Raw genomic sequence first — 25,031 nt, 5'->3', positions numbered from 1 at the left:
ATTCTTTTGGAAAGGCTATTAGTTCCTTTATGAAGAATCCTGTTATGCCCTTTCTTATCCAAAAAGGACCACAAAATAGGGTAAACATTGTTAAAATAATATATTATTTGAAACATCTGTTAATTTTTTCCATGATTATTTCCAGAGACAAATTAAAGACTGTCAAGTACATGGAAAAATACAGATGGTGCTTCTCCTGTGAGAAGATGTTGTTGATATATTTCACCTCATTTGCAGGCCCCAAGGAACAGTGGACACTGTCTGATAGTATCTCAGAACCTTTGGTTTTCTTAACAGCATCTTATCCTTAAACATTGTTTTTAGTATTCCTGTGGTATCAACCATAAATGTTTTTTCTTCTTTAATTTTTTCTATTTTTTTCCCATAGGGATATTTGAACAGCCAATGTTTAGTGGATTAATATAGATAGCTATATTAGTCGGGGTTCTGCAGAGAAACAGAACCAGTAAGACATATAGAGAAAGCAAGAGATTGAGATTCATTGGTTGATTTTTAAGGAATTGACTCTCATGCTTGTGGGTATTGGCAAATCTGAAATCTGTAGAGCTGGCCAGCAGGCTGGAAACTTAGGTTAGACTTGATGTTGTAGTTTTGAGTATGGATTCCAAAGGGCAGGAGGATGGAACTCAGGCAGTTTCTGTGTTGCAGTGTTGAGAATTTATCCTTGAAGGGAAACCTCAGTCTTTGCTCTTAAGGCCCTCAACTGACTGAGTGAGGCCCACTCACATTGTGGAGCATAATCTGCTTTACCCAAAGCCTACTGATTTAAATGTTAATCCTGTTTTTAAAATGTCTTCACAGAACATGTAGACTGGTGTTTGACCAAATAACTGAGCATAATAGCCAAGCCTCATTGACATGAAAAATTAACCATTACAATCACATTATGATTATGGTGAACATTTTGAATGTTTTAGAAGAAAAACAGAGATATCATCTCCTGGGGTAATACACAAAGCACACATATAGGGGAACGTGCTACTGAAACAGAGAACATATGTAGTTCGGAACTGTGTGGTCCTAATTAAGGGCAGAGTTTCTTTTCTTTTCTTTTCTTCTTCTTTTTTTTTTTGAGATGGAATTTTGCTCTTGTTGCCCAGGCTGGAGTGCAATGGCAGGAGCTCAACTCACGGCAACCTCCACCGCCCAGGTTCAAGCGATTCTCCTACCTCAGCCCCCTGAGTAGCTGGGATTACAGGCACCTGCCACTACACCCAGCTAATTTTTTGTATTTTTAGTAGAGACGGGGTTTCACTGTGTTGGCCAGGCTGGTCTCGAACTCTAAAGGCAGACTTTCAATCAGCATTTCATTATGCAAATTCAGCTTGCAGAAATGTTTATGTTTGACCCATATTGTAGTTTTAAAAATGGATTAATTGCCAGTATTTAAAAATCGGGAAAATACACAGCAATAAAATCTAGACATTTTAGTTTCCTCAGAAGATCTGGCAACGAAGGTTCTTATTCCTACTTAGTAATGATTGACAGTAAGTAGTAGTTATCTCATTCAGGCACACATTTCCCATTGAGCTGCTGCACTTATTTATATTAACTGCTAGGCTCTTGGTGGTATTTGAGATGATGACCTCTTGCCATAAGGAAGAGAGAGATCCTTTGGGCTAGTGAGGTTCTGTGGAGGATCCTAGTTTTGCCTTGATTAGGATTTAGATAAGCAAAATGAGAAGGGGATATGTCAGTTGATTTTAAAAGAAAGAAGCAAAGATGCATGGAGGTGGGACTGTATGTGAGAAAATTTGCCCAACCAGAAGAACAAGCCTGTGAGATTGGGTATAGGAGAGGGTAAGATTGAATTATCAGACAGGAGCTAGCATGATAATTAAGGCAACATTGTCCTTTTAACAATTAAATTTCAAATTGTCTGTGCCTTAGAACAACTGAAGTTTATTTCTTGATTATGTGAAGTTCAAAATAGGTGTTCCTAGTGGGCAAATCTCTCAAGCAGTTTTGTCTTTTTCCATCTTGTGGCTGTGCCATCTTCACCACTTCTGAAGTCACAGCAGAAGAGGAAAGAGGATGAATGATTATGTAAAGCAGCAGGTTTCTGTCAAGCATACCTGAAAGTGGTGCACATACTTTGTGCTCACATTTCACTGGCCACATCCTCCTGCAAAGGAAGGCTAGGAAATAGAGTCCAGCTGTGTTCCCTCGGTAAAAGAAGAAACAGGGCTAGTGAATGACTAGCCAATCTCTAGCACAAGAGACAGGGGCATTGGAGGTAAGCAGGCAAGAGATGCTGTATGATGTAATTATTAATTATTAATCCATTTAGCATATATTTACAGACTACTTCTCTGTGTTGAATGCTGTGCTATGCACCAAGTAGACTTTTGAGCAAAGGAGCAATGCGGTGAAAGTACTGTTTTGAGGAATTAGCCTGGGGGCAGAATATAAAAACAAGAGAAAGCAAATTCTTAGTCAGAGGGGGATGGTGAAAAACCTGCTTTCTCCAACTGAGAGCTAATGAGATTGTGTGGGTAAAGAGCAATTATTAATAGTATCAATGACAATCATAGTTACTATGTGCCATGCAGTGTTACAAGCTACTTTACATGTACTTAACTGTCACTCAAATTTATGATGTAAGTGCTATTACTCTCCTTTTCTAGACGAGGAAAGCAAGTCTTCAAATGATTAAGTCATTTGCCCAGATTCACATAAATCTTGGCAGGGCTCGAGGATTTAAACTTAGGAAGTCGATGTTGTTTTGTAACTGCTGTAGTATTAGTGAAATGGAAATCAGTCTAATGAAAACATTGTGAGCTTAAGTGAACAATAACGAAAATTATATTATTAATTTGAGAAGGACACTGTGACTTTCTGAAAGACCTTCATAACCTGAAGAAGAAGAAGTGAAACTGGATAAATGACCTTTCAAGAAATCTCCCTATTCTTGGGCACACTTGACTGGATTTAGTTAACTTCTAATAAGTTTTTGGTGAATTCTGAGCTGTTTAAGAATATGACATCTTTTTAACCACACTCAAAACCAAATCATTGTGTCTTGAGGAAAAGCAAGTCGTTAATTCTTTGTTCTGATAAATATGCCAGAACACCAGTTTCTGTATCTGTGTCATGTCTTTGTCAGGATTGAAATGGGTATAATTTCAGATAATGGACTTAAAATAATATGTGTCTGGTATTTCCAGAAATATTAGTAAACACCAGAGACTTTGGGTTGTTGATATAAAGTTCTGTTTTTGGCAGTTGACTGTTGGGATGGCCCGGATGGAGAGCCAGTAGTACATCATGGTTACACTCTCACTTCAAAAATTCTCTTCAGAGATGTTGTGGAGACCATCAACAAGCACGCCTTTGTGAAGAATGAGTAAGTACAGCAGCACCCGCGAGCTAAGCAGTAGCCTCCCGCATGGAGCTGCCTGATGTAACGTAGCTACAAAACCACGTCCTCTTCCTTGGACTCTACACTGCCCTCTACCAGCCTAGTTTTCTCCTTGCTTCTCAGCAAAACATCGTGAACAAATAATGTGGCCTTCACGTCTGTACTTTCTTGTGCTGCATTGATTCCTTATCCCATTCTTTCTCAATATGCCTCCTTAAAGATGTTCTTGGAAACAGTGACCTCTAAATTTCTAAATCCAGGGTGTCGAGTGTCCATAAAATCTGGAAACATAGGTTACTGTGTACATAATTAGTGGGTTTTGGTCATGATGGATGTCTTATCTATACACTGAGGTGTCTGGAGTCCTTATGTTACTTGACCCTCTCCTATCATTTGACAAAGTTGAATATTTCCTTGCCTTTTTTGACTTTCATTATATCATTCTCCCCTCCATTGCTCTCGTTGCTTCTCAGTCTCTTTTATTTTTTGTCCTGTGGTCTTCTATTAATCTATTTCCTCACTCCTTTAATGGTTAACTATTTTCTAAGGTGTTGCCCTACATCTACTTTGTGGAAATTTATCAAATTCTATGTCCAGAACTTTTCCCCTAAGTTCTAGACCCATGTCGAAAAATACTCAGCGAGGCCGGGTGCGGTGGCTCCTGTAGCACTTTGGGAGGCTGAGGAGGGTGGATCATGTGAGGCCAGGAGTTTTGAGATCAGCCTGGCCAACATGGCAAAGCCCTGTCTCTACTAAAAAAATACAAATATTAGGTGGATGTGGTGGTACACTTCTGTAATCCCAGCTACTCGGGAGGCGAGGCATGAGATTTGCTTGAACCCGGAAGGCAGAGGTTGCAGTGAGCTGAGATTGCACCACTGCACTCCAGCCTGGGTGACAGAGTGAGACTCCAACTCAGAAAAAGAAAAAGAAAAATCCTCAGTGAATATTCATCTGAGTGTCTCATAGGTGTGGGGAGCCACAACAGTGAGCAGAAGATAAGACTCCTGCCATTAAGGAGCTTACTCCCCAAGGGGAACTCAGCATCTCAGTCTGCCAAACCTCCTCTTGCTTCTCGCTCCATTTCCTCTTGTTGATAGTTAGGGGCAGCACTGGCTTCAGCCAGAAACTGGGAGTCATTCTAGACTCAACCAATTCTTGGCAATTCTACTTCCCAAGTTATCTTTTGACTCCATTGCCTCCTGTTCATTTTTATTTCCCCTTTGGTTCATCCTCCACACTGGTGGTATAGTTTTCTTTCTGAAATATGAGCATAGTGATTCAATTCTTGTCTTAAAGCCCATCAGAAGCTCTCTCAATGCACAGGCATGTCTTCATGTCCCTTAAGGTCTGGCATCTCCCTTGTCTTCCACTATCATCTTCCACCATTATACCACAGAGATTTAGGATTCTGCCTTCAATGACTGTCTTTCAGCTTCCCCATTGAGCCCGGCTCTTTCCCAACTCCCCACTCTTACGTATGCTATTCTGTCTGCCTGGAACACCCTTCCCCATTAGTCTATCTGATTAATTCTTGCTTATTCTACAAGGCCATTTAAGTGTTGTCCCTCTGACAACTTACTAATACCACCAGCTGATTTAAATCTTCTTTCTCTCCGTATTTTCTCTGTATTTAGCACCCTGCACATATTTCTGTCATATCACATAGCACCCTCTTGCAATTGGTTGGTTCCTTGCCTTTTTTTTTTACATCTGTAAGACTGTGAACTCACTGAAAACATGAGCAATGTCTTATTATTTTGGATTCATTTTTGTTGCCTAGTAGGTAACAAAATGTTACCAGCTGTTCAAGAAAGGATTTTTGAATTAAAGGAAACAAATTAAAAGTACAATTGTGTAAAATTAATTTCTTAGAAGTTAGTAGCCTTTAAAATTTCCAATATTTGGTCTTCTCATTAATTAAACATGAGGTTAAACATGCTTTTCTAATCAGACACACTTGGTGCATAGCAGATTTAGTTTATGATGCCTCCCATGTGGAAGAATCTTGAGTACTGCATTCTAATGGGTCTTCACAACCCTGATTTCTACAGGTCCTAGCCAAGTGAGTGAACTAATTTTTTCCTCATTTCCCAATGTATGAAGTAGAGTGTTGAGGAGGCCTGCCACCTATGTATCTTGGAAGATCCTCTGGTGACTTGACAATTTACTTCAAGTTTGGGAACCCTTAGAAGAAAAGCACTTCAAATTAAAACAGTTAATAAGCTTGTTTAGTACATTTTAAAAGTTCAGACTTTTCCTCTCCTTTTTTTAACTTGGGTTGCATCTTTCTATCAGGGTTTCTCAACCTTGGCACTATTGACATTGTGTACTGATAATTTTTTTTTTTTTTTTTTTGGTAGAGAGCTGTCCTGTGCAATGTAGGGTGGAAAGCAGCATCCTCAGCTTCTACTCACTATGTACCAGTAGCACCCCTGATGTGTGACCACCAAAAATGTCTCCAGATATTGACAAGTGTCTCCTGTGTTGGGGGAATAATCACCTCATTCCCTGTTGAGAAGCACAGCTTTACATATCATCAAACACTAATTAGGCTTTTTTTTTTTTTTTTTTTTTTTTGAGACAGCCTTGCTCTGTTGCCCATATTGGAGTGCAATGGTGTGATCTCAGCTTGCTGCAACCTCCGCCTCTGGGGTTCAAGCGATTCTTGTGCTTCAGCCTCCTGAGTATCTGGGATTACTGGCACATGCCACCACGCCTGGATAATTTTTGTATTTTTAGTAGAGACAGGGTTTCACTATATTGCCCAGGCTGGTCTCGAACTCCTGGCCTCAAGTAATCTGCCTGCTTTGGCCTCCTAAAGTGCTGGGATTACAGATGTGAGCCACCACTCCCTGCCACTAATAGGTTTTTTGTAAATAAATTGACAATGTGAAAATTCCTTGTTAAAACTCCCTGATGTGACTGCAGGACAACTCAGGGTTGTCAGTTTGTTGTCGCTGTTGCTTTTCTCTCTTCTAGCACTCTAGGGCAAAAGCTATGCAAAGAAACAAATAGCAAACAGATTGTAGTCGAGTAAGGAAACCTACCTCAGCCACAAAGGCTAATCTGTAAGATGACCCACAGCATCAGGTTTTACTAATGAGGAGAGAATGTAGGTCTGGAGGTCATAGCCCGTATTGTGGAATTTGTGCTTGTCATGAAAGCCTGGAAAAAGTTTTTCTGCACATTGATGTATTAAGTGATTTAAATATTGGTATATGTTGATATATTAAGTGATTTAAATATGTTGCCTATTATGTCTGAAGACATATAACAGAAAACTAGAAAAAAGTCAATAAACCTGAGTTTGAAATAATTTCTTATTCTGAGGAAAAAATAAGGTTGAGAGCAGTGAAATGATGTCATCAGCCCTGATCTCATTTCTGCCTTAGGCACCAACTCCTTTAGGTAATTACTTACATGGATCTCATGTTTTCTGTGCAGAAACCTGAGTGCTAGTGTAGAATGAATGCTTGGCTGGTTTTTATTTTTACTTTTTGACAAAGACTTATAATTCTATAAGAGCGATTTTGAAATGTGTGATGTAGGATGCTATAAAATACAGAATTCCCTTATGTTATTTTATCCTCAATCATAATTTTCAAGGTGGGAGTTAATTATATATTTTAGAGTCAGTAACTTCATTTAATGATATTCAGTGGTCTCTTAGATGCTTTTAGATGCTTTTAGACTTTTGAATAAATAAGGCAAAATTACATTATATGAGTTTACTTTCTTTCTTTCTTTTTTTTTTTTGAGACGGAGTCTCGCTCTGTCGCCCAGGCTGGAGTGCAGTGGCATGATCTGGGCTCACTGCAAGCTCTGCCTACTGGGTTCATGCCATTCTCCTGCCTCAGCCTCCCGAGTAGCTGGGACTACAGGTGCCCGCCACCTCGCCCGGCTAATTTTTTGTATTTTTAGTAGAGATGGGGTTTCACTGTGTTAGCCAGGATGGTCTCGATCTTCTGACCTCGTGATCTGCCCGCCTCGGCCTCCCAAAGTGCTGGGATTACAGGCGTGAGCCACCGCGCCCGACCGAGTTTACTTTCTTTAGACTTCTCATCTCTTTTAGAATTTTCTCTTCTTTTAAAAGAAACATAATATATCTGCCATTTTTTCCTGATGCAAAATATTAGAAAAGCCATCCCATGTGGACTGGTATTTTGTTCAGCCATTATGCTTAGCAAAGTATATTTGCTCAGAGGAATTTTTTAAATGCATTTCTAATCTTTCTCATTTTAGAAGCATTTTAATCATCAGCAGTATCGCAAATACTGTCACTAGGATTGTAACAACACAATGAATACTGAATCATTTTCAAAAATCCCTGTGAGTTGCCTGCACCTGACTCCTCTGGAATGTGTTGCTCTTTTCTCAGGTTTCCGGTTATATTGTCTATCGAGAATCACTGCAGTATCCAGCAGCAAAGGAAGATTGCTCAGTACCTGAAAGGAATATTCCGAGACAAACTGGACCTGTCATCTGTTGATACAGGGGAGTGCAAGCAGCTTCCAAGCCCTCAAAGTTTGAAAGGCAAAATTCTGGTGAAGGTAATTACTTCAAGTAATGCAATAAAAGACATTCATTATCAGCTAAGCCTGCCCTCCCTTAAAGAATAAAAACTGGTTTCAAGGGAGAAAAATAATTAGAATCAATACATGAAGGATTGTCTATATCTATGTATGCTCCTTATTCCAATGTATTTATAGTCATGTCTTCAGAAGAAGCTTATTGTTGACTGAGCACATATTCTGAGATTTGTACTTATGGAGTGAAAACATCAATACTGTAAGCCAAATGTTTGATATTTTAGTCTGTAATAGTTGACACTAGAGAGAAATGTGTGTGTAGGAGCATGAGGTTCAGGAAAGGAGAAGGCTCCTTGTATCCATATCTGAAAGAAGTTCTTTTAGATTTTTTTTCTCATTTCAAGCTCCAATAACTATCTGTCAAAAAAAAGCTTCACGGTTGATCAGTCTTGGTTGTGCAAGTGAGAAGAGCTCACATCAAAGAGGAACACAGGCGCAGACATAATGCCCCACAGGACTCACGTATATGTGAAAGAGCAGTAGGTGAACAGAATGACATTTCATAAACAGATTTTCTGAGGGAGGAAGCTTACTACAATAAATATTATTCATGCAAGGAATAGCCAGAAAGACAGTTCTTTGAGTTTTCAGATCACTGACTTTGTGGTTTTACTTATTTCCAGTGAATTTTGCGTGTTTGTACTAAAACCACCTTGGGTGGCCACATCATTTTGTGATTAAAAATGTAAAGAAAAGCAATTAAGATTCAAACTGGGTTATATTTTACTTAAAAGAGGTATGTATGAAAAAACAAATACCATATAGGAGGAGTAGGAAAGTCAAGGAGACAGTGTAATTTCATGGTAGGACTTCAACTGAGGCTTTAAGGGAGAGCAGCACATGGAAAAGATGGGACATATTCATTCTTAGAATTGGTCAAAACCTGTTTTCTACCAATTAAATGAAATTATAGATTCTGAATACATCAAAAAGGTGTTGCTAGGCATTTATATGCATAAAAATATTTGGAATAAAAGCTCCACATAATGCAAGAGATAACATGAAGGCCAATTTGCCCAAGTCTTGCAAAAGCAAAATTTTATAGTAAAAATTGATTTCTGGGTTAGAAAATGAAATGTCATCTTTATAACCTTGTAAATGTTTCTACTTCCTAAATGTTCTTTAGTCAGCAGTCAGGATGTTAAATGCAGAATAAATTCATTTGATTGAAATCTTTCTCTTTTGTACAGTGGAACGTACATTGGATATTTAATGTGGACTAATTTGAGTCTCCTCTGCATAACTGGGCTTTGAGTTATTTGACACAGAATATCCCACGGCTTATGGCATAGGGACGAATCAGAGGCAGAAAGTTTGAGGCACTCATGGGAAAGGGTGGCAGCAATGTGAACTGCAAGTATTTCTAGAGCATCTGAGATCCATTTGCTAGTAGCAATTTTGTTTAGACTTTAAAGAGTTGCCTGGATCTGCGGACCAGCACAACCTCATTTAAAGCAAAAACAAGAAAACAAGACAACTGATTTCTTGTGTTCCTTTAGTATGAGAGCAATCTCTGATTGAGAAGGCAGGATTTCTGTGACTACTTACCGCTTTGGAGATTGACAAGTTGTTTATTATTACAACTCTTACACACATATGTTCCAATCATGCATGCATACACATTTATATATGTGTACATTTTCCGATAAAATACAGGCAAAGTTCATCTTATTGTATTTTACTTTATTACATGTCACAGACACTCCATGTTTTGTGTGTGTGTGTGTGTGTGACAAATTGAAGGTTTGTGGGAACTCTATGTCAAGCAAGTCTTTCGGCACTGTTTTTCCAAAAGTATGGGCTCATTTTGTGTCTCTATGTGACATTTTGGTAATTCTTGCTCTATTTAAAACTTTTTCATTATTATTGTATCTGTTATGGTGATCTGTGATTGGTGATCTTTAATGTCACTATTGTAATTGTTTTGGGGAGCCATAATCCCTGCCTATATAAGATGGCAAACTTAATTGATAAGTGTTGTGTGTGTACTAACTGCTCCATGGACCACCTGATTCCCCATCTCTCTCCCATTCATTTCTCCCTGTTTCCTGAGACATAACAGTATTGAAATTAGGCCAGTTGATAACCCTGCAATGGCCTCCGAGTGTCCAAGTGAAAGGAAACTCACATGTCTCTTACTTTTTAAAAAATATGTATTTATTTTGATAGGTTTTGTGGGAACAGGTAGTGTTTGGTTACATGGATAAGTTTTTTAGTGGTGATTTCTGAGATTTGGTGCACTTGTCACCTGAGCAGTGTACACTGTACCCAATGAGCAGTCTTTTATCCCTCACCCCCTCCCACTCTTCCCCTCTGAGTCCCCAAAGTCCATTATATCATTCTTGTGCCCTTGTGCCCTCATAGCTTAGCTCCCACTTATAAGTGAGAGCATATGTTTTGTTTTCCATTCCTGAGTTACCTCACGTGGAATAATGGTCTCCAGCTCCATCTAGGTTGCTGCAAATGCCATTATTTCATTCTTTTTATGACTGAGTAGTATTCCATGGTGTATAGATGTATACCACATTTTCTTTATCCACTTGTTGATTGATGGGCATTTGGGCTGGTTCCATATTTTTGCAATTGTGAATTGTGCTGCTAAGAACATGTATGTACAAGTGTCTTTCTCATATAAAGACTTCTTTGCCGCTTGGTAGATACGCAGGAGTGCTATCTACCAAGAGGAAAATATTTACTTTTAGTTCTTTAAGGAATCTCCACACTGTTTTCCATAATGGTTGTACTAGTTTCCATTCCCTCCAGCAGTGTAAAAATGTTCTTTTTTCACCACATCTATGCCAACATCTATTATTTTTTGATTTTTTGATTATGGCCATTCGTGCAGGAGTAAGGTGGTATCACATTGTGGTTTTGATTTACATTTACCTGATTATTAGTGATGTTGAGCATTTTTTCATATGTTTGTTGACCATTAGTATATCTTTTTTTGAGAATTGTCTATTCATGCCCTTAGCCTACTTTTTGATGGTATTATTTGTCTTTTTCTTGCTGATTTGTTTGAGTTTCTTGCAGATTGGAGATATTAGTCCCTTGTCAGATACATAGTTTGTGAAGATTCTCTCCAACTCTGTGAGTTATCTGTTTACTCTGCTGATTATTTCTTTTGCTATGCAGAAGCTTTTTAGTTTATTTAATTCCCATCTATTTATCTTTGTTTTTGTTGCATTCACTCTTGGGTTCTTGGTCATGAAGTCTTTGCTTCAGCCAATGTCTAGAAGGGTTTTTCCAATGTTAACTTTTAGAATGTGTATGGTTTCAGGTCTTATATTTAAGTCTTAGATCCATCTTGAGTTGCTTTTTGTATAAGGTGAGAGATGAGGATCCAGTTTCATTCTTCTACATGTGGTTTACCAATATTCCAGCACTATTTATTGAATATGGTGTCCTTTCTCCACTTTATGTTTTTGTTTGCTTTGTCAAAGATCAGTTCACTGTAAGTATTTGGCTTTCTTTCTCTATTCTGTTCCATTGGTCTATGTGATTATTTTTATACCAGTACCATGCTGTTTTGGTGACTATAGTCTTATAGTATAGTTTGAAGTCAGGTAATGTTATGCCTCCAAATTTGTTCTTTTTGCTTAGTCTTGCTTTGGGTATGCAGGCCCTCTTTTAGTTCCATATGAATTTTAGGATTTTTTTTCTAGTTCTGTGAAGAATGGTGATGGTGTTTTGATAGTGATTACATAGAATTTACAAATTGCTTTTGGCAGTATGGTTATTTTCACAATATTGATTCTACCCATCTATGAACATGGAATGTGTTTCCATTTGTTTGTATCATCTATGATTTCTTTCAGCATTGTTTTGTAGTTTTCCTTGTAGATATCTTTCACCTCTTTGATTAGGTATATTCCTAAGTATTTTATTTTATTTTTTGCAGCTATTGTAAAAGGGGTTGAACTTGGTTGTTGTTGGTGTATAGCAGTGCTATTGATTTGTGTACATTGATTTTGTATCCTGAAACTTTACTGAATTCATTTATCAGTTCTAGAAGCTTTTTGGATGAGCCTTCAGGGTTTTCTAGGTATACAGTCATGTCATCAGCAAACAGTGACAATTTGACTTCCTCTTTACAGATTTGGAAGCCCTTTATTTCTTTTGTCTGATTGCCTTGGCTAGGATTTCCAGTACTATGTTGAACAGAAGTGGTGAAAGTGGGCATCCTTGTCTTGTTCTAGTTCTCAGGGGGAATGCTTTCAGCTTTTCCCTATTCAGTATAATGTTGGCTGTGGGTTTGTCATAGATGGTTTTATTACCTTAAGGTATATCCCTTCTATGCCGATTTTGCTGAGGGTTTTCATCATAAAGAGATGCTGGATTTTGTTAAATGTTTTTCTGAATCTATTGAGATCATGGGATTTTTGTTTTTGTTTATATCGTGTATCACATTTATTGACTTGTACATGTGAAACCCACTTGACGATGGCGGATTATCTTTTTGATATGCTGTTGGATTCAGTTAGCTAGTATTTTATTGAGGATTTTTGCATCTATGTTCATCAGGGATATTGGTCTGTAGTTTTCTTTTTTTTGTTATGTCCTTTTCTGGTTTTGGTGTTAGGGTGATACTGGCTTCATAGCATGATTTAGGGGGGATTCTTTCCTCCTCATATTTTGGAATATTTTCAATAGAGTTGGTACCATTTCTTCTTTGAATGTCTGATAGAATTAAGCTGTGAATCCATCTGGTCCTGGACATTTGTTTTGTTATTGATGGCAATTTTTAAAATTACCATTTCAGTCGGACTGCTTGTTGTTGGTTTGTTCAGAGTTTTTGTTTCTTCCTGGTTTAACCTAGGAGGATTGTATATTTCCAGGAACTTATCCATCTCCTCTAGGTTTTCTAGTTTGTTCATGTAAAGGTGTTCATAGTATCCTTGAATGATCTTTTGTATTTCTGTGATGTTGGTTGTAGTATCTCTCATTTTGTTTTTAGTTGAGCTTATTTGGATCTTCTCTCTTCTTTTGTCGGTTAATCTTGTAAATGGTCTCTCAGTTTTGTTTATCTTTTCAAAGAACCAGGTTTTTGTTTCATTTATCTTTTGTATTTTTTGTTGTTGTTTCAATTTCATTTAGTTCTGCTCTGATCTTTGTTATTTCTTTTCTTCTGCTGAATTTGGGTTTGGCTTGTTTTTGTTTCTCTAGTTCCTTGAGGTGTGACCTAAGATTGTCTGTTTGTCCTCTTTCAGACTTTTTGATGTAGGCATTTAATGCTATGAACTTTCCTCTTAGCATCACTTTGCTATATCCCAGAGATTTTAAAAGGTTGTGTCACTATTATTCAGTTCAAGGAACTTTTAAGTTTCCATCTTGATTTCATTGTTGATCTAACAATTATTCAGGAGCAGATTATTTAATTTCTATGTAATGTGCTTGTTTTTTGGGGTTCCTTTTTATTCCACCATGGTCCTAGAGAGTACTTGCTATAATTTTGATTTTCTTAAATTTGTTGAGACTTGTTTTGTGTCCTGTTATATGGTCTGTCTTGGAGAATGTTTCCTGTGCTAATGAATAGAATGTACATTCTGCCGTTGTTGGGTAGAATATTCTGTAAATATCTGCTAAGTCTATTTGTTCTAGGGTATAGTTTAAGTCCATTGTTTCTTTGTTGACTTTCTGTCTTGATGACCTGTCTAGTGCTATTAGTGGAGTATGGCAGTCTCTCACTATTATTATGTTGCCGTCTATATTATTTCTTAGGTCTAGTAGTAATTGTTTTATAAATTTGGGAGCTCCAGTGTTAGGTGAATATATATTTAGGATTGTGATATTTTCCTGCTGGACTAATTCTTTTATCATGGTATAATGTCCCTCTTTGTCTTTTTTAACTGCTGTTGCTTTAAAGTTTGTTTTTGTCTGATATAAGGATAGCTGCTCCTGCCCACTTTTTTTGTCCATTTGCATGAAATATCTTCTTCTACCCCTTTACTTTATGAGTCCTTATATCTTATGTGAGTTTTTTGAAGACAGCGGATATTTTGTTGGTGAATTCTTATTCATTCTGCCATTCTGTGCCTTTTAAGTGGAGCATTTAGACGATCTACATTCAAAATTTGTTTTGAGAGATAAGGTACTATTCGATTCATTTTGCTAGTTTTTTTGCCTGAATATCTTTTTTTTTTTTCATTTTGTTATTGTTTTATAGGCCCTGTGGGACTTATGCTTTATGGAGGTTTTATTTTGGTGTATTCTGAGGTTTTCTTTCAAGATTTAGAACTTTTAGCTTTTTTTTTTTTTTTTTTTTTGTAGGGCTGGCTTGGTAGTGGTGAATTCTCTCAGCATTTTTGTTGTCTGTGATCTGAAATTGGATTTTTGTGTGTGTCTGAAAAGGATTTTATCTTTTCTTTATTTATCAAGCTTAGTTTTGCTGGATACAAGATTTCTTGGCTGATAATTATTTTCTTTAAGGAGGCTAAAGATAGGACCCCATTCCTTTCTAGCTCTAGGACTTTGGCTGAGAAATCTACTTTTAATCTTATAGGTTTTTCTTTATAGATTACCTAATGCCTTTGTCTCACAGCTGTTAAGATTCTTTCCTTCATTTTGACTTTAGATAACCTGATGACTGTGTGTCTAGGTGATGATCTTTTTGTAATGAATTTTTTAGGTGTTCTTTGAGCTTCTTGTATTTGGATGTCTAGATCTCTAGCAAAGGCAGGGAAGCTTTCCTCAATTATTCCCTCAAAGAGGTTTTCCAAAGTGTGAGATTTCTCTTCTTCCCGGGGAACACCAATTATTCTTAGGTTTGCTCATTTAACATAATCCCAAACTTCTTCCGGGCTGTGTTCCTTTTTTAAATTCTTTTTTCTTTGTCTTTGTCAGATTGGTTTAATTTACAAGCCTTGTCTTCAAGCTCTGAAGTTCTTTCTTCTACTTGTTTGATTCTTTTGTTGAAACTTTCCAGTGTATTTTGCATTTCTCTAAGAGTATCTTTTATTTTTAGACGTTGTGATTGTTTTGTATTGATGCTGTGTATTTCTCTGGATTTTTTTTTCATCCATAGTCTGCATTACTTTTGAATTTCTTTAAATTGTTTTTCACCTTTCTCTGGTGCATCCTTGAGTAGCTTAATTATCAACCTTCTGAATGCTTTTTCTAGCAAGTCAGGGATTTCTTCTTGGTTTGGATCCTTTCTTGGTGAGGTATTGTGATCTTTTGAGGGTGTTAGAGAAACTTGCTTTTTCATATTGCCAGAATTGGTTTTCTGGTTCCTTTTCATTTGGGTAGACTATGTCAGAGGGAAGATATGGGATTCAAAGGCTGCAGTTCAGATTCTTTTGTCCCACAGGGTGGTCTTCTAATGTGGTGCCCTCTGACTTCCTCTAGGCATGGGACTTCCTGATTGCTGGACTGTAGTGATTGTTCTTGCTCGTCTGGGTCTAGCCACCCAGCGGGGCTACCAGGCTCCAGCCTGGTACTCAGAAATGTCTCCAAAGAGTCCTGTTGTGTGATCTGTCTTCAGGTCTCTCAGCCATGGAGATGTGTTCTGGTGGAGGTAGCAGGGCAGTGAAGTAGACTCTGTGAGGGTCCTTGGTTGTAGTTTGGTTTAGTGTGCTGGTTTTCTCGACTGCTGGTTATGCTAGTGGTTGGTTGTCCTCCAGCCAGGAGGTGACACTTTTAAGAGATCATCAGCTGACACAAGCTTGCCCTAAGGTCACCTGGATACATATTTGGGTTTCTCAGGCAATGGGCAGGGCCATAGAGCTCCCAAGGGATTATGTCTTTTGTCTTCAGTTACCAGGGTGGGTAAAAAAAGACCATCAGTTGGATGCAGGGTTAAGCGTGTCTAAGCTCAGACTCTCCTTGAGCAGGGCTTGCTGTAGCTGCCGTGGGGGCTAGGACTGTGGTTCTCAGTCCAGTGAAGTTATGTTCCCAGTGGGATTATGGCTGCCTCTGCTGCATCATACAGGTCAGCAGGGAAGTGGGGAAAGCTGGCAGTGACAGGCCTCACGTAGTTCCCACTCAGCCAGCAAGGCCAGTCTCATTCCCACCACCAGCACCGAGTTTATCTTCAGGCAGCATTTATCTCCAGGCAGCTCGTGAGCAGAGCTGAGATCTTGCCCCAGGCTACAAGCCTCCCCACTGAGAAAGCAAGCAGGGCTTTCAGGCTCCACACCTCCCCACCTGCCATGGCCTCTGTGCTCACATCTGCACTTCCTGTTAGCTCCAGTCACTGCCCCCAGATTCTGCCCATACATGTTTATGCTTGGTTGTAATTATTACAAAGTTCATCTCGAAGTTTCCGTCTCTCTGTATTCCTTCACCAATTCCACTGGTAGCCTCCCCAAAGACCCCTGTGAGACAAAGTCAGAAGTGGTTTCCCTGGGTACTGGGAGTATCCACAGCTCTCTTCCTGCTGCTGCTTCTACCTTTATATTTTGCTCAGCTTTCCAAATTTGTTTCAGCTCTTGGTAAGGCCAAATCCTTCTCTCATTTTATTAGTCTGTTGTCATACTGCTATAAATAAATACCTGACACAGAGTAATTATAAAGGAAAGAGGTTTAATTGACTCACAGTTTTACAGGCTTAACAGGAAGCCTGTCTAGGAGGCCTCGTGAAACTTATAATCATGGCAGAAGGCAAAGAGGAAGCAGGCACCTTCTTCACAAGGTGGCAGGAGACAGAAGGGTGAACAGTGAAGGGAGAAGAGCCTCTTATAAAACCATCAGATCTCATAAGAACTCACTATCATGAGAACAGCATGGGGAAACTGCCCCCATGATCCAATTACCTCCCACCAGCTCTCTCCCAAGAAATGTGGGTATTGTGAGGATTATGATTCAAGATGATATTGGGGTGGGAACACAGCCAAACGATAACATTCTGCTCCTGGCTGCTCCCAAATCTCATGTCCTCACATTTCAAAACACAATCATGCCTTTCCAACATTCCTGCAAAGTCTTAACTCTTTCCAGCCTTAACCCAAAAGTCCAAGTCCAAAGTCTCATCTGAGACAAGGCAAGTCCCTTCTGCCTAGGAGCCTGTAAAATCAAGAGCAAGTTAGTTACTTCAAAGATACAATGGGGGTACAGGCATTGGATAAATGCTCCCATTCCAAAAGGGAGAAATCGGCCAAAACAAAGGAGCTACAGGCTCCATGCAAGTCGAAATCCAACAGGGCACTCATTAAATCTTAAAGCTCCAACATAATCTCCTTTGATTCTATATCTCAGATCCAGGTCACGCTGATGCAAGAGGTAGGCTCCTATGGTCTTGGGTGGCTCTACTCTTGTGGCTTTGCAGGGTACAACACCCCTCCCACCTGATTTCACAGGCTGGCATTGAGCATCTTCAGCCTTTCCAGGCACACAGTGCAAGCTGTCAGTGGATCTATCATTATGGGGTCTGGAGGACGGTGGCCCTCTTTTCACAGCTTTACTAGACAGTGGTCCAGTGGGGATTTTGGGTGGGGGCTCCAACTCCACATTTCTCTTCCACACTGCCTTGAGGGCTCCACCCCTGCAGCATACTTCTGCTTAGGCATCCAGGTGTTTCCATATATCCTCTGAAATCTAGGCAGAGGTTCCCAAACCTCAGTTCTTGACTTCTGTGCACCTGCGGGCCCAACACCATGTGGAAACTTCCAAGACTTGGAGCTTACACCCTCTGAAGCAATAGCCTGAGCTATATGTTGGCCCCTCTTAACCACGGCTAGGATGTAGGGTGCCAAGTCCCAAGGCTGCACAGAGCAGTAGCAGGGCCCTGGGCCTGGCCCACGAAACCATTTTTTCTATCTAGGCCTCTCAGTCTGTGATGGGAGGGGCTGCTGCCATGAAGCTCACTGACATGTCCTGTAGACATTTACCCCATTGTCTTGGTGACTAACATTCAGCTCCTTTTAACTCATGCAAATTTCTGCAGCCAGCTTGAATTTCTCCCCAGAAAATGGTTTTTCTTTTCTTTCTTTTTTTATTTTGAGATGGAGTTTTGCTCTTGTTGCCCAGGCTGGAGTGCAATGGCATGATCTCAGCTCACTACAACCTCCGCCTCCTGAGTTCAAGCAATTCTTCTGCCTCAGCCTCCCAAGTAGCTGGGATTATAGGCATGTGCCACCATGCCCAGCAAATTTTGTACTTTTAGTAGAGACGGGGCTTCACCATGTTGGTCAGGCTGGTCTCAAACTCCTGACCTCAGGTGATCCACCTGCCTTGCCATCCCAAAATGCTGAGATTACAGGCATGATCCACCATGCCCAACTGGATTTTTCTTTTTTTATCGCATCATCGGGCTGCAAATTTTCCAAAACTTTTATGCTGTGCTTCCCTTTTAAACATAAGTACCAATTTCAGATCATCTCTCTCAAGTTCAAAGTTTCACAGATCTCTAGGGCAGGGGCACCACCAGTCTCTTTGCTAAAGCATAGCAAGAGTGGCCTTTGCTCTGGTTCCCAAAAAGTCCCTCATCTCCATATGAGTCCACCTCAGCCTGGACTTCATTGTTCACATCACTATGAGCATTTTGGTCAAAACCATTCAACAAGTCTCTAGGACGCTCCAAACATTCCCACATCTTCCTATCTTCTTCTGAGCCCTCCAAACTGTTCCAACCTCGGTCTGTTACCTAGTTCCAAAGTCAATTCCACATTTTCAAGTGTCTTTATAGCAGTACCCAACTCTCTGCAGTACCAATCTACTCTATCAGTCTGTTTTCACACTGCTATAAAGAAATACCTGAGACTGGGTAATTATAGAGGAAAGAGGTTTAATTGACTCACAGTTTCTCAGGCTTGGCAGGAAGTATGGCTAGGAGGCTTCATGAAACTTACAGTCATGGCAGAAGGTGAAGAGGAAGCAGTCACCTTCTTCATAAGATGGCAGGAGAGAGAAGAGTGAGCAGCGAAGTGGGAAGAGCTCTTTAAAATGTCATCAGATCCTGTGAGAACTCACTCACTATCACAAAATCAGCATGGAGTATCCGCCCCCATAGTCCAATCACCTCCCACCAGGTTTCTCCCTACTCACGTGGGTAAAATGGAGATTACAATTCAAGATGAGATTTGGGTGGGGACACAGCTAAACCATATCACCTGTGATCTAGATTTTCAGGTTCCCCAGTGAGGATGTATGTTCGAGGGTGCATCTTCCCCCCTCACAGGTTGGCCACTCACAGTTTTTCAGCTGTCTCACAGAGCTTAGAACAGCAGTCTACTTCCTTCAAAGGGTCTGTGAATTCTTTCGGTTTTCCTGGTGTGTTCCTGCGGTAGTTCTTGTAGCACAAGTTCATGGTGCGAGTCTCCACATGCTGTTCCATTGTCCAAGTGGGAGCTGCAAGTTAGTCCTGCCTCCTAGCTGCCATTTTACTCTGGCATCTCTACATGTCTCTCACTTTCAATCAAAAACTACAAATGATTAAGCTTAGTGAGGAAAACGTGTTAAAAGACAAGACAGACTGAAAGCTGGGCCTCTTGTACCCAAGAGTTAGCCATTTTGTGAATGCAAAAGAAAAGTTCTTGAAGAATATTGAAAGTGCTACTTCAGTGAACACACAAATGATAGGAAAGCAAAATAGCCTTAACTTATTGCTGATAGAGAGAAAGTTTGAGTTGTCTGGATAAATGATCAAACCAGCTATAACATTCCCTTAAGCCAAAGCCCAATCCAGAGCAAGGCCTTAACTCTCTTCAATTTTGTGAAGGCTGAGAGAAGTGAGGAAACTGCAGAAGAAAAGTTTGGAGCTAGCAGAGTTTGGTATATGAGGATTAAGGCAAGAATCCATCTCCATAACATAAAAGTGCAAGGTGAAGCAGCAAGTGCTGGCGGAGAAGCTGCAGCAAGGGATCTAGAAGATCTAGCTAAGATAATTGATGGAAGTGGCTACACTAAACAACAGATTTCTTTTTGTTTTTGGAGATGGAGTATCACTCTGTCACCCAGGTTGGAGTGCAGTGGTGTAATCTCGGCTCACTACGACCTCTACCTCCTGGGTTCAAGTGATTCTCCTGCCTCAGCTTCCCAAGTAGCTGGGAATACAGACACATGCTACCACACCCGGCTAATTTTTGTATTTTTAGTAGAGATGGGTTTCACCATGTTGGTCAGGCTGGTCTCGAACTCCTGGCCTCAGGTAATTTGCCTGCCTTGGCCTTCCAAAGTGCTGGGATTACAGGTGTAAGCCACTATGCCCAGCCCAACAGATTTTCAATATAAGCAAAACAGTCTTATATTGGGAGAAGATGCCATCTGGGACTTTAATAGCTGGAGAGGAGTAAATGCCTGCCTTCAAAGCGTCAAGAACAGACCGAGTCTCTTGTTAGGGGCTAATGCAGCTAATGACTTTAAGTTGAAGCCGGGGCTCATTTTTCGTCCCCTATGGCCCTTAAGAATTATGCTAAATCTACACTGCCTGCACTGTATAAATTGAATAAAAAAGTCTGGATGACAGCACATATTTTTACAGCATGGTTTACTCAATGTTTTAAGCCTACTGTTGAGACCTACTGTTCAGGAAAAAAGATTCCTTTCAAAATATTACTGCTCATTGACAATGCACCTGGTTACCCAAGAACTCTAATGAGATGTTTAAGTAGATTCATGTTGTTTTCATGCCTGCTACACAACATCTATTCTGTAGCTCATTGTTCTATGTATAATTTTGACTTTCAAGTCTTATTACTTAAGAAATATACTTTGTAAGCCTATAACTGCCATAAATAGTGATTCCTTTGATAAGTCTGGGCAAACTAAATTGAAAACCTTCTAGAAAGGATTCACCATTCTAAATGCCATTAAGAACGTTTGCGATTTTTTGAGGAGGTCAACAGATTATTATTAGCAGGAGTTTAGAAGAAGAAGATTCCAATCCTGATGGATGACTTTGAGGGGTTCAAGACTTCAATGGAGAAAGTCACTGTAGATGCGTTAGAAATAACAAGAGAACTAGAATTAGAAGTGGAGCCTGTGGGAGGCCGAGGTGGGCAGATCACGAGGTGAGGAGATCGAGACCAGCCTGGCTAATACGGTGAAACCCCAACTCTACTAAAAATACAGAAAAATTAGCTGGGTGTGGTGGCTGGCACCTGTAGTCCCAGCTACTTAGGAGGCTGAGGCAGGAGAATGGTGTGAACCTGGGAGGTGGAGCTTGCAGTGAGCTGAGAAGATCACACCACTGCACTCCAGCCTGGGTGACAGAGTGAGATTCCATCTAAAAAAAAAAAAAAAAAAAAAAAAGAAGTGGAGCCTGAAGATGTGACTTAATTGCTGCAATCTTGCAATCTCATGATCAAACTTGAATAGATGAGGAATTACTTATATGAATAAGCAAAGCAAGTGGGTTCTTAAGGTGTACAAAACCTTAGTTGATAAAAACAGGAAGGATTGAGAGCATTTACTCCAATTTTGCCAGAAGTTCTACTGTAGGTAAAATGCTATTAAACAGAATCACATGCTGCAGAGAAATCTTTTGTGAAAGGAAGAGTCAATCAATGGAGCAAACTTAATTTTTGTTCCATTTGAGAAATTGCCAGCCAGGTGTGGTGTCTCATGCCTGTAATCCTAGCACTTTGGGAGGCCAAGGCGGGTGGATCACTTGAGGTCAGGAGTTCGACACCAGCCTGACCAACATGGTAAAACCCCATCTCTACTAAAAAAATACAAAATTAGCTGGGCCTGGTAGTGCATACCCGTAATCCCAGCTATGTGGGAGGCTGAGGCAGGAGAATCACTTGAATCCCGGGGGGCGAGGTTTCAGTGAGCCGAGGTCACACCATTGCACTCCAGCCTGGGCAACAAGAGTGAAACTCTATCTCAAAACAAAACAAAACAAAACAAAAAAGAAACAAATTGCCACAGTCACCTAACCTTCAGCAACCACCACCCTGATCAGTCAGCAGCTATCCACACTGAAACAAGACTCTCCGCCAGCAAAATGACTACAATTTGCGAAAGGTTCAGATGATCGTTAGCTTTTTATAGCATTAAATATTTTTAAATTAAGGTATATACTTTTTAAAGACATAATACTATTGCACACTTAATAGGCTATAGTGTAGCATAATTGTAACTTTTATATTCACTGGGAGACCAAAAAGTCCATGTGCCTCTCTTTATTGTGATATTCATTTTATTGCAGTGATCTGAAACCACATTCATAATAATCCTAAGGTATGCCTGTAAATCAAACATTGCTTATGAGAAAAAAATAACAAATAGTAATATTCCATAGACTCTTTTTGCTGAAATAACTTTAGCTGTGTGGTCCAAGTTTCCTGCTTTTACAGATGTGAATCACAGAGTTGTCTCCATTCTTCTGGGGCTGTGCAGCCAGATATTTTGAAGCCAAGAGGTGACCATGCTTCCAGTCCAATCTCTAGCAATATTTCCATATACCACAGACAAATTAATTCTAGAGTGTAACTGCTGCATGAAATATATGTAGATCAGAAAGGGACCTCTGGAAGACACCTGGATCATTCTTCATTTACATCATGATTGGACCACAGTTAAATTAGTTAAGCCACATAAAGTGCTATCTAAATTTATTTTATAATTTTCCTTTGGAGTAACACCATTGAAAAGGGGCCTTGAAAAACAGTGTTCCTTTGCATTGTTTTTCTCTCTATCTGCCTGGATAAAATATTTGCCAGCCTGGAAAAAGCTGACCAAAAATAGGGCTCTGATAATGCAAGGTCTTTTAATTAGATTTTTAAAGGACTGAAAATTAACGTGTCTTATGAATACTCTGGGAGGCAGCTTCTTCTTTTTGTTCCCTTACCTCATGCCACCCTCAGATGAAGGGGAGTGGAAGCTTAGTTCTGTGTCCTTACCTGCTCAGCACCACCTGCTCCTCAGAGTTACACTTTCCTTTCTAGTCAGTGCTATCAGTGATGTGTATCAGTTGAGGATTATTATTATTCTTTTCTTGGTGATATTATTTTTCATATTTATTTCTAGTCTGTAGGACATTTAAAAACGTATATTGGTTTTTATGCTATTTTATGCTGTTTCAAAAGAGGGAATTGCTACTACTACCTTTTAAATGTCTTGTGTACAGTTTCATCTTGCTGTCTGCCATGGTACCTAAAACAAAGCAGATTCTGAATAAACGAAGAAAGTTGATATCTTGATATCTTGTTTCTGAGTATGTCTGGTCACCTCCTAATTGAGTACCTTATTTCTGGTGCTACCATATTATAACTACCCTACAAGTGTTCCTAAAGTAAAGAAAAAATAGAAAAATAAACCGATTTTTAGGAGCTTTCTGTATCAATAGGACCTGAAATAATATACAGAAATAAATGCTTTGATTCTGAGCTGCCTTGTTATTAATGATACACAAATTAGATCCCAACTTTTTTGTTGTTGTTTTTGGGGAGACACTCTCGCTCTGTCAACCAGGCTGGAGTACAATGGTGCGATCTCGGCTCGCTGCAACCTCTGCCTCCCGGGTTCAAGCGATTCTCCTGCCTCAGCCTCGTGAATAGCTGGGATTGCAGGTGCCTGCCACCACGCCTGGCTAATTTTTGTATTTTTAGTACAAATGAGGTTTCACCATGTTGGCCAGGCTAGTCTTGAACTCCTGATGTCAGGTGATCTGCCTGCCTTGGCCTCCCAAAGTTCTGGGATTATAGGCATGAGCCACTATGCCTGGCCCCAACTTTTTTTTTTTTTTTTTTTTGAAATGAAGTCTCACTCTGTCACCCAGGCTGGAGTGCAGTGGGGCGATCTTGGCACCCTGCAACCTCTGCCTCCCAGGTTCAAGCGATTCTCCTGCCTCAGCCTCCCGAGTAGCCAGGATTACAGGGCTCACCACCTGGCTAATTTTTGTATTCTTGGTAGAGATGGGGTTTCACCATGTTGCCCAGGCTGGCCTAGAACTCCTGATCTCAGGTGATCCACTGACCTCCCTTGGACTACCAAAGTGCTGGGGTTACAGGTGTGAGCCACTGTGCCTGGCTGGCCTCAACTTTTTAATCTTACAAATTCCCTTCTGTAAGTTGAAGAAAATATTTGCCTAAATCCCAATTGTTTAGATTCTTAATATAGATTATGCTTTCATTACATAAATGGTTTATCCAGCTTTGAAACTGTCACTAGTGGTAAGGACTCAAGGCCAAGAGCTTTGGGTATCAAGGAAGGTGTGGGAAAACTGGGAAAGACATTTCTCCGAACATCCGACTAAGCTAGTAGCCCTGTGGAGGTAGGAAGTGGGTAAGGGGGGATCCAGAATTCTGGAAGAGGTAACGGTGGTGTGGAGAGCAGGAATACTAAAAGTCACTGAAACTTGAGTTTAGAGATCAGCCTGGGATGATATTTATAAATGTATCATTATTTTGGCTGTCAGGCATGTGAACATCCTTCCATGTTTAAGGAAGTTTCCATCGCTATGTTTTAAGGGATTCCCTTAGAGGAGTTCAAAGTTTGCTTTTGCAGCCTTTCTTAGGGCTAGGATGTGGGCAGCCCATCTAGAAGCCACCAATCAAGTGAACATGTCCCAGACATTGAAGCAGAAACTACAGTAGGAAAGTGGGACCAAGTTGAACCCATCCTGGGGGTGGAGGGAGTGGGGTGGACATGCTGGCAGCTTCCTTTAGGGCCCATGGCAGCACTTCTGGCAGTAGTCCTGATGTCCAGTGTGTGGATGATGGAGTGAAAGCCGCTATCTCTGTGCTTAGTTGTGTTGGAAATGGTATCTTCAGTGGATTTGTTCTGCCCCATGATTTTGGTTGGTGCTTATGTTAGGTGTCTATTGCTGCGTAGCAAATTACCCCAACATTTGGCAACTTAACACGTTGAATATTCCCACCGCCCCTGTAGGTCAGGAACCTGGATGTGGCTTAGCTGGGTCCTCTGCTCAGGGTCTCTCTTGAGGCTGTAATTAAGGTGTCCTCTGGGGCTGCAGTCATCTCACGGCTGGACTGAGGGAAGCTCTGCTTCCGAGATTACTTTAGTGGTTGTTGTTGGCACATTTCAGTTCCTTTCAGGCTGTTGACTACTGAGGCCTCTCTCACTTCCCTGCCATGAGGGTCTCTCCATAGCACAGCTCACAACACCTGTGTGTGTGTGTGTGTGTGTGTGTGTGTGTGTGTGTGTGTGTGTGT

The 25,031-nt window shown here is 40.2% G+C and overlaps 1 protein-coding gene across 6 annotated transcripts in view; it reads left to right on the top strand.

The window, feature by feature from the left end:
• Positions 1-25,031, top strand: part of PLCH1 (phospholipase C eta 1) — a 281,678-nt gene that overhangs the window by 215,383 nt on the left and 41,264 nt on the right. For all 6 annotated transcript variants that reach the window (XM_023192289.2, XM_023192290.2, XM_023192287.2 and 3 more), the window contains 2 exons: positions 3,247-3,367; positions 7,764-7,935. In XM_023192289.2, coding sequence (XP_023048057.1) covers positions 3,247-3,367; positions 7,764-7,935 — 293 coding nt within the window. The remainder of the gene's footprint in view (positions 1-3,246; positions 3,368-7,763; positions 7,936-25,031) is intronic.

Source organism: Piliocolobus tephrosceles, chromosome 2 (genome assembly GCF_002776525.5).
Source record: "Piliocolobus tephrosceles isolate RC106 chromosome 2, ASM277652v3, whole genome shotgun sequence".
Classification (NCBI taxonomy): domain Eukaryota; kingdom Metazoa; phylum Chordata; class Mammalia; order Primates; family Cercopithecidae; genus Piliocolobus; species Piliocolobus tephrosceles.
The sequence above is the reverse complement of the archived record's forward strand: the minus strand, read 5'-3'. Positions and strand labels throughout refer to the sequence as shown.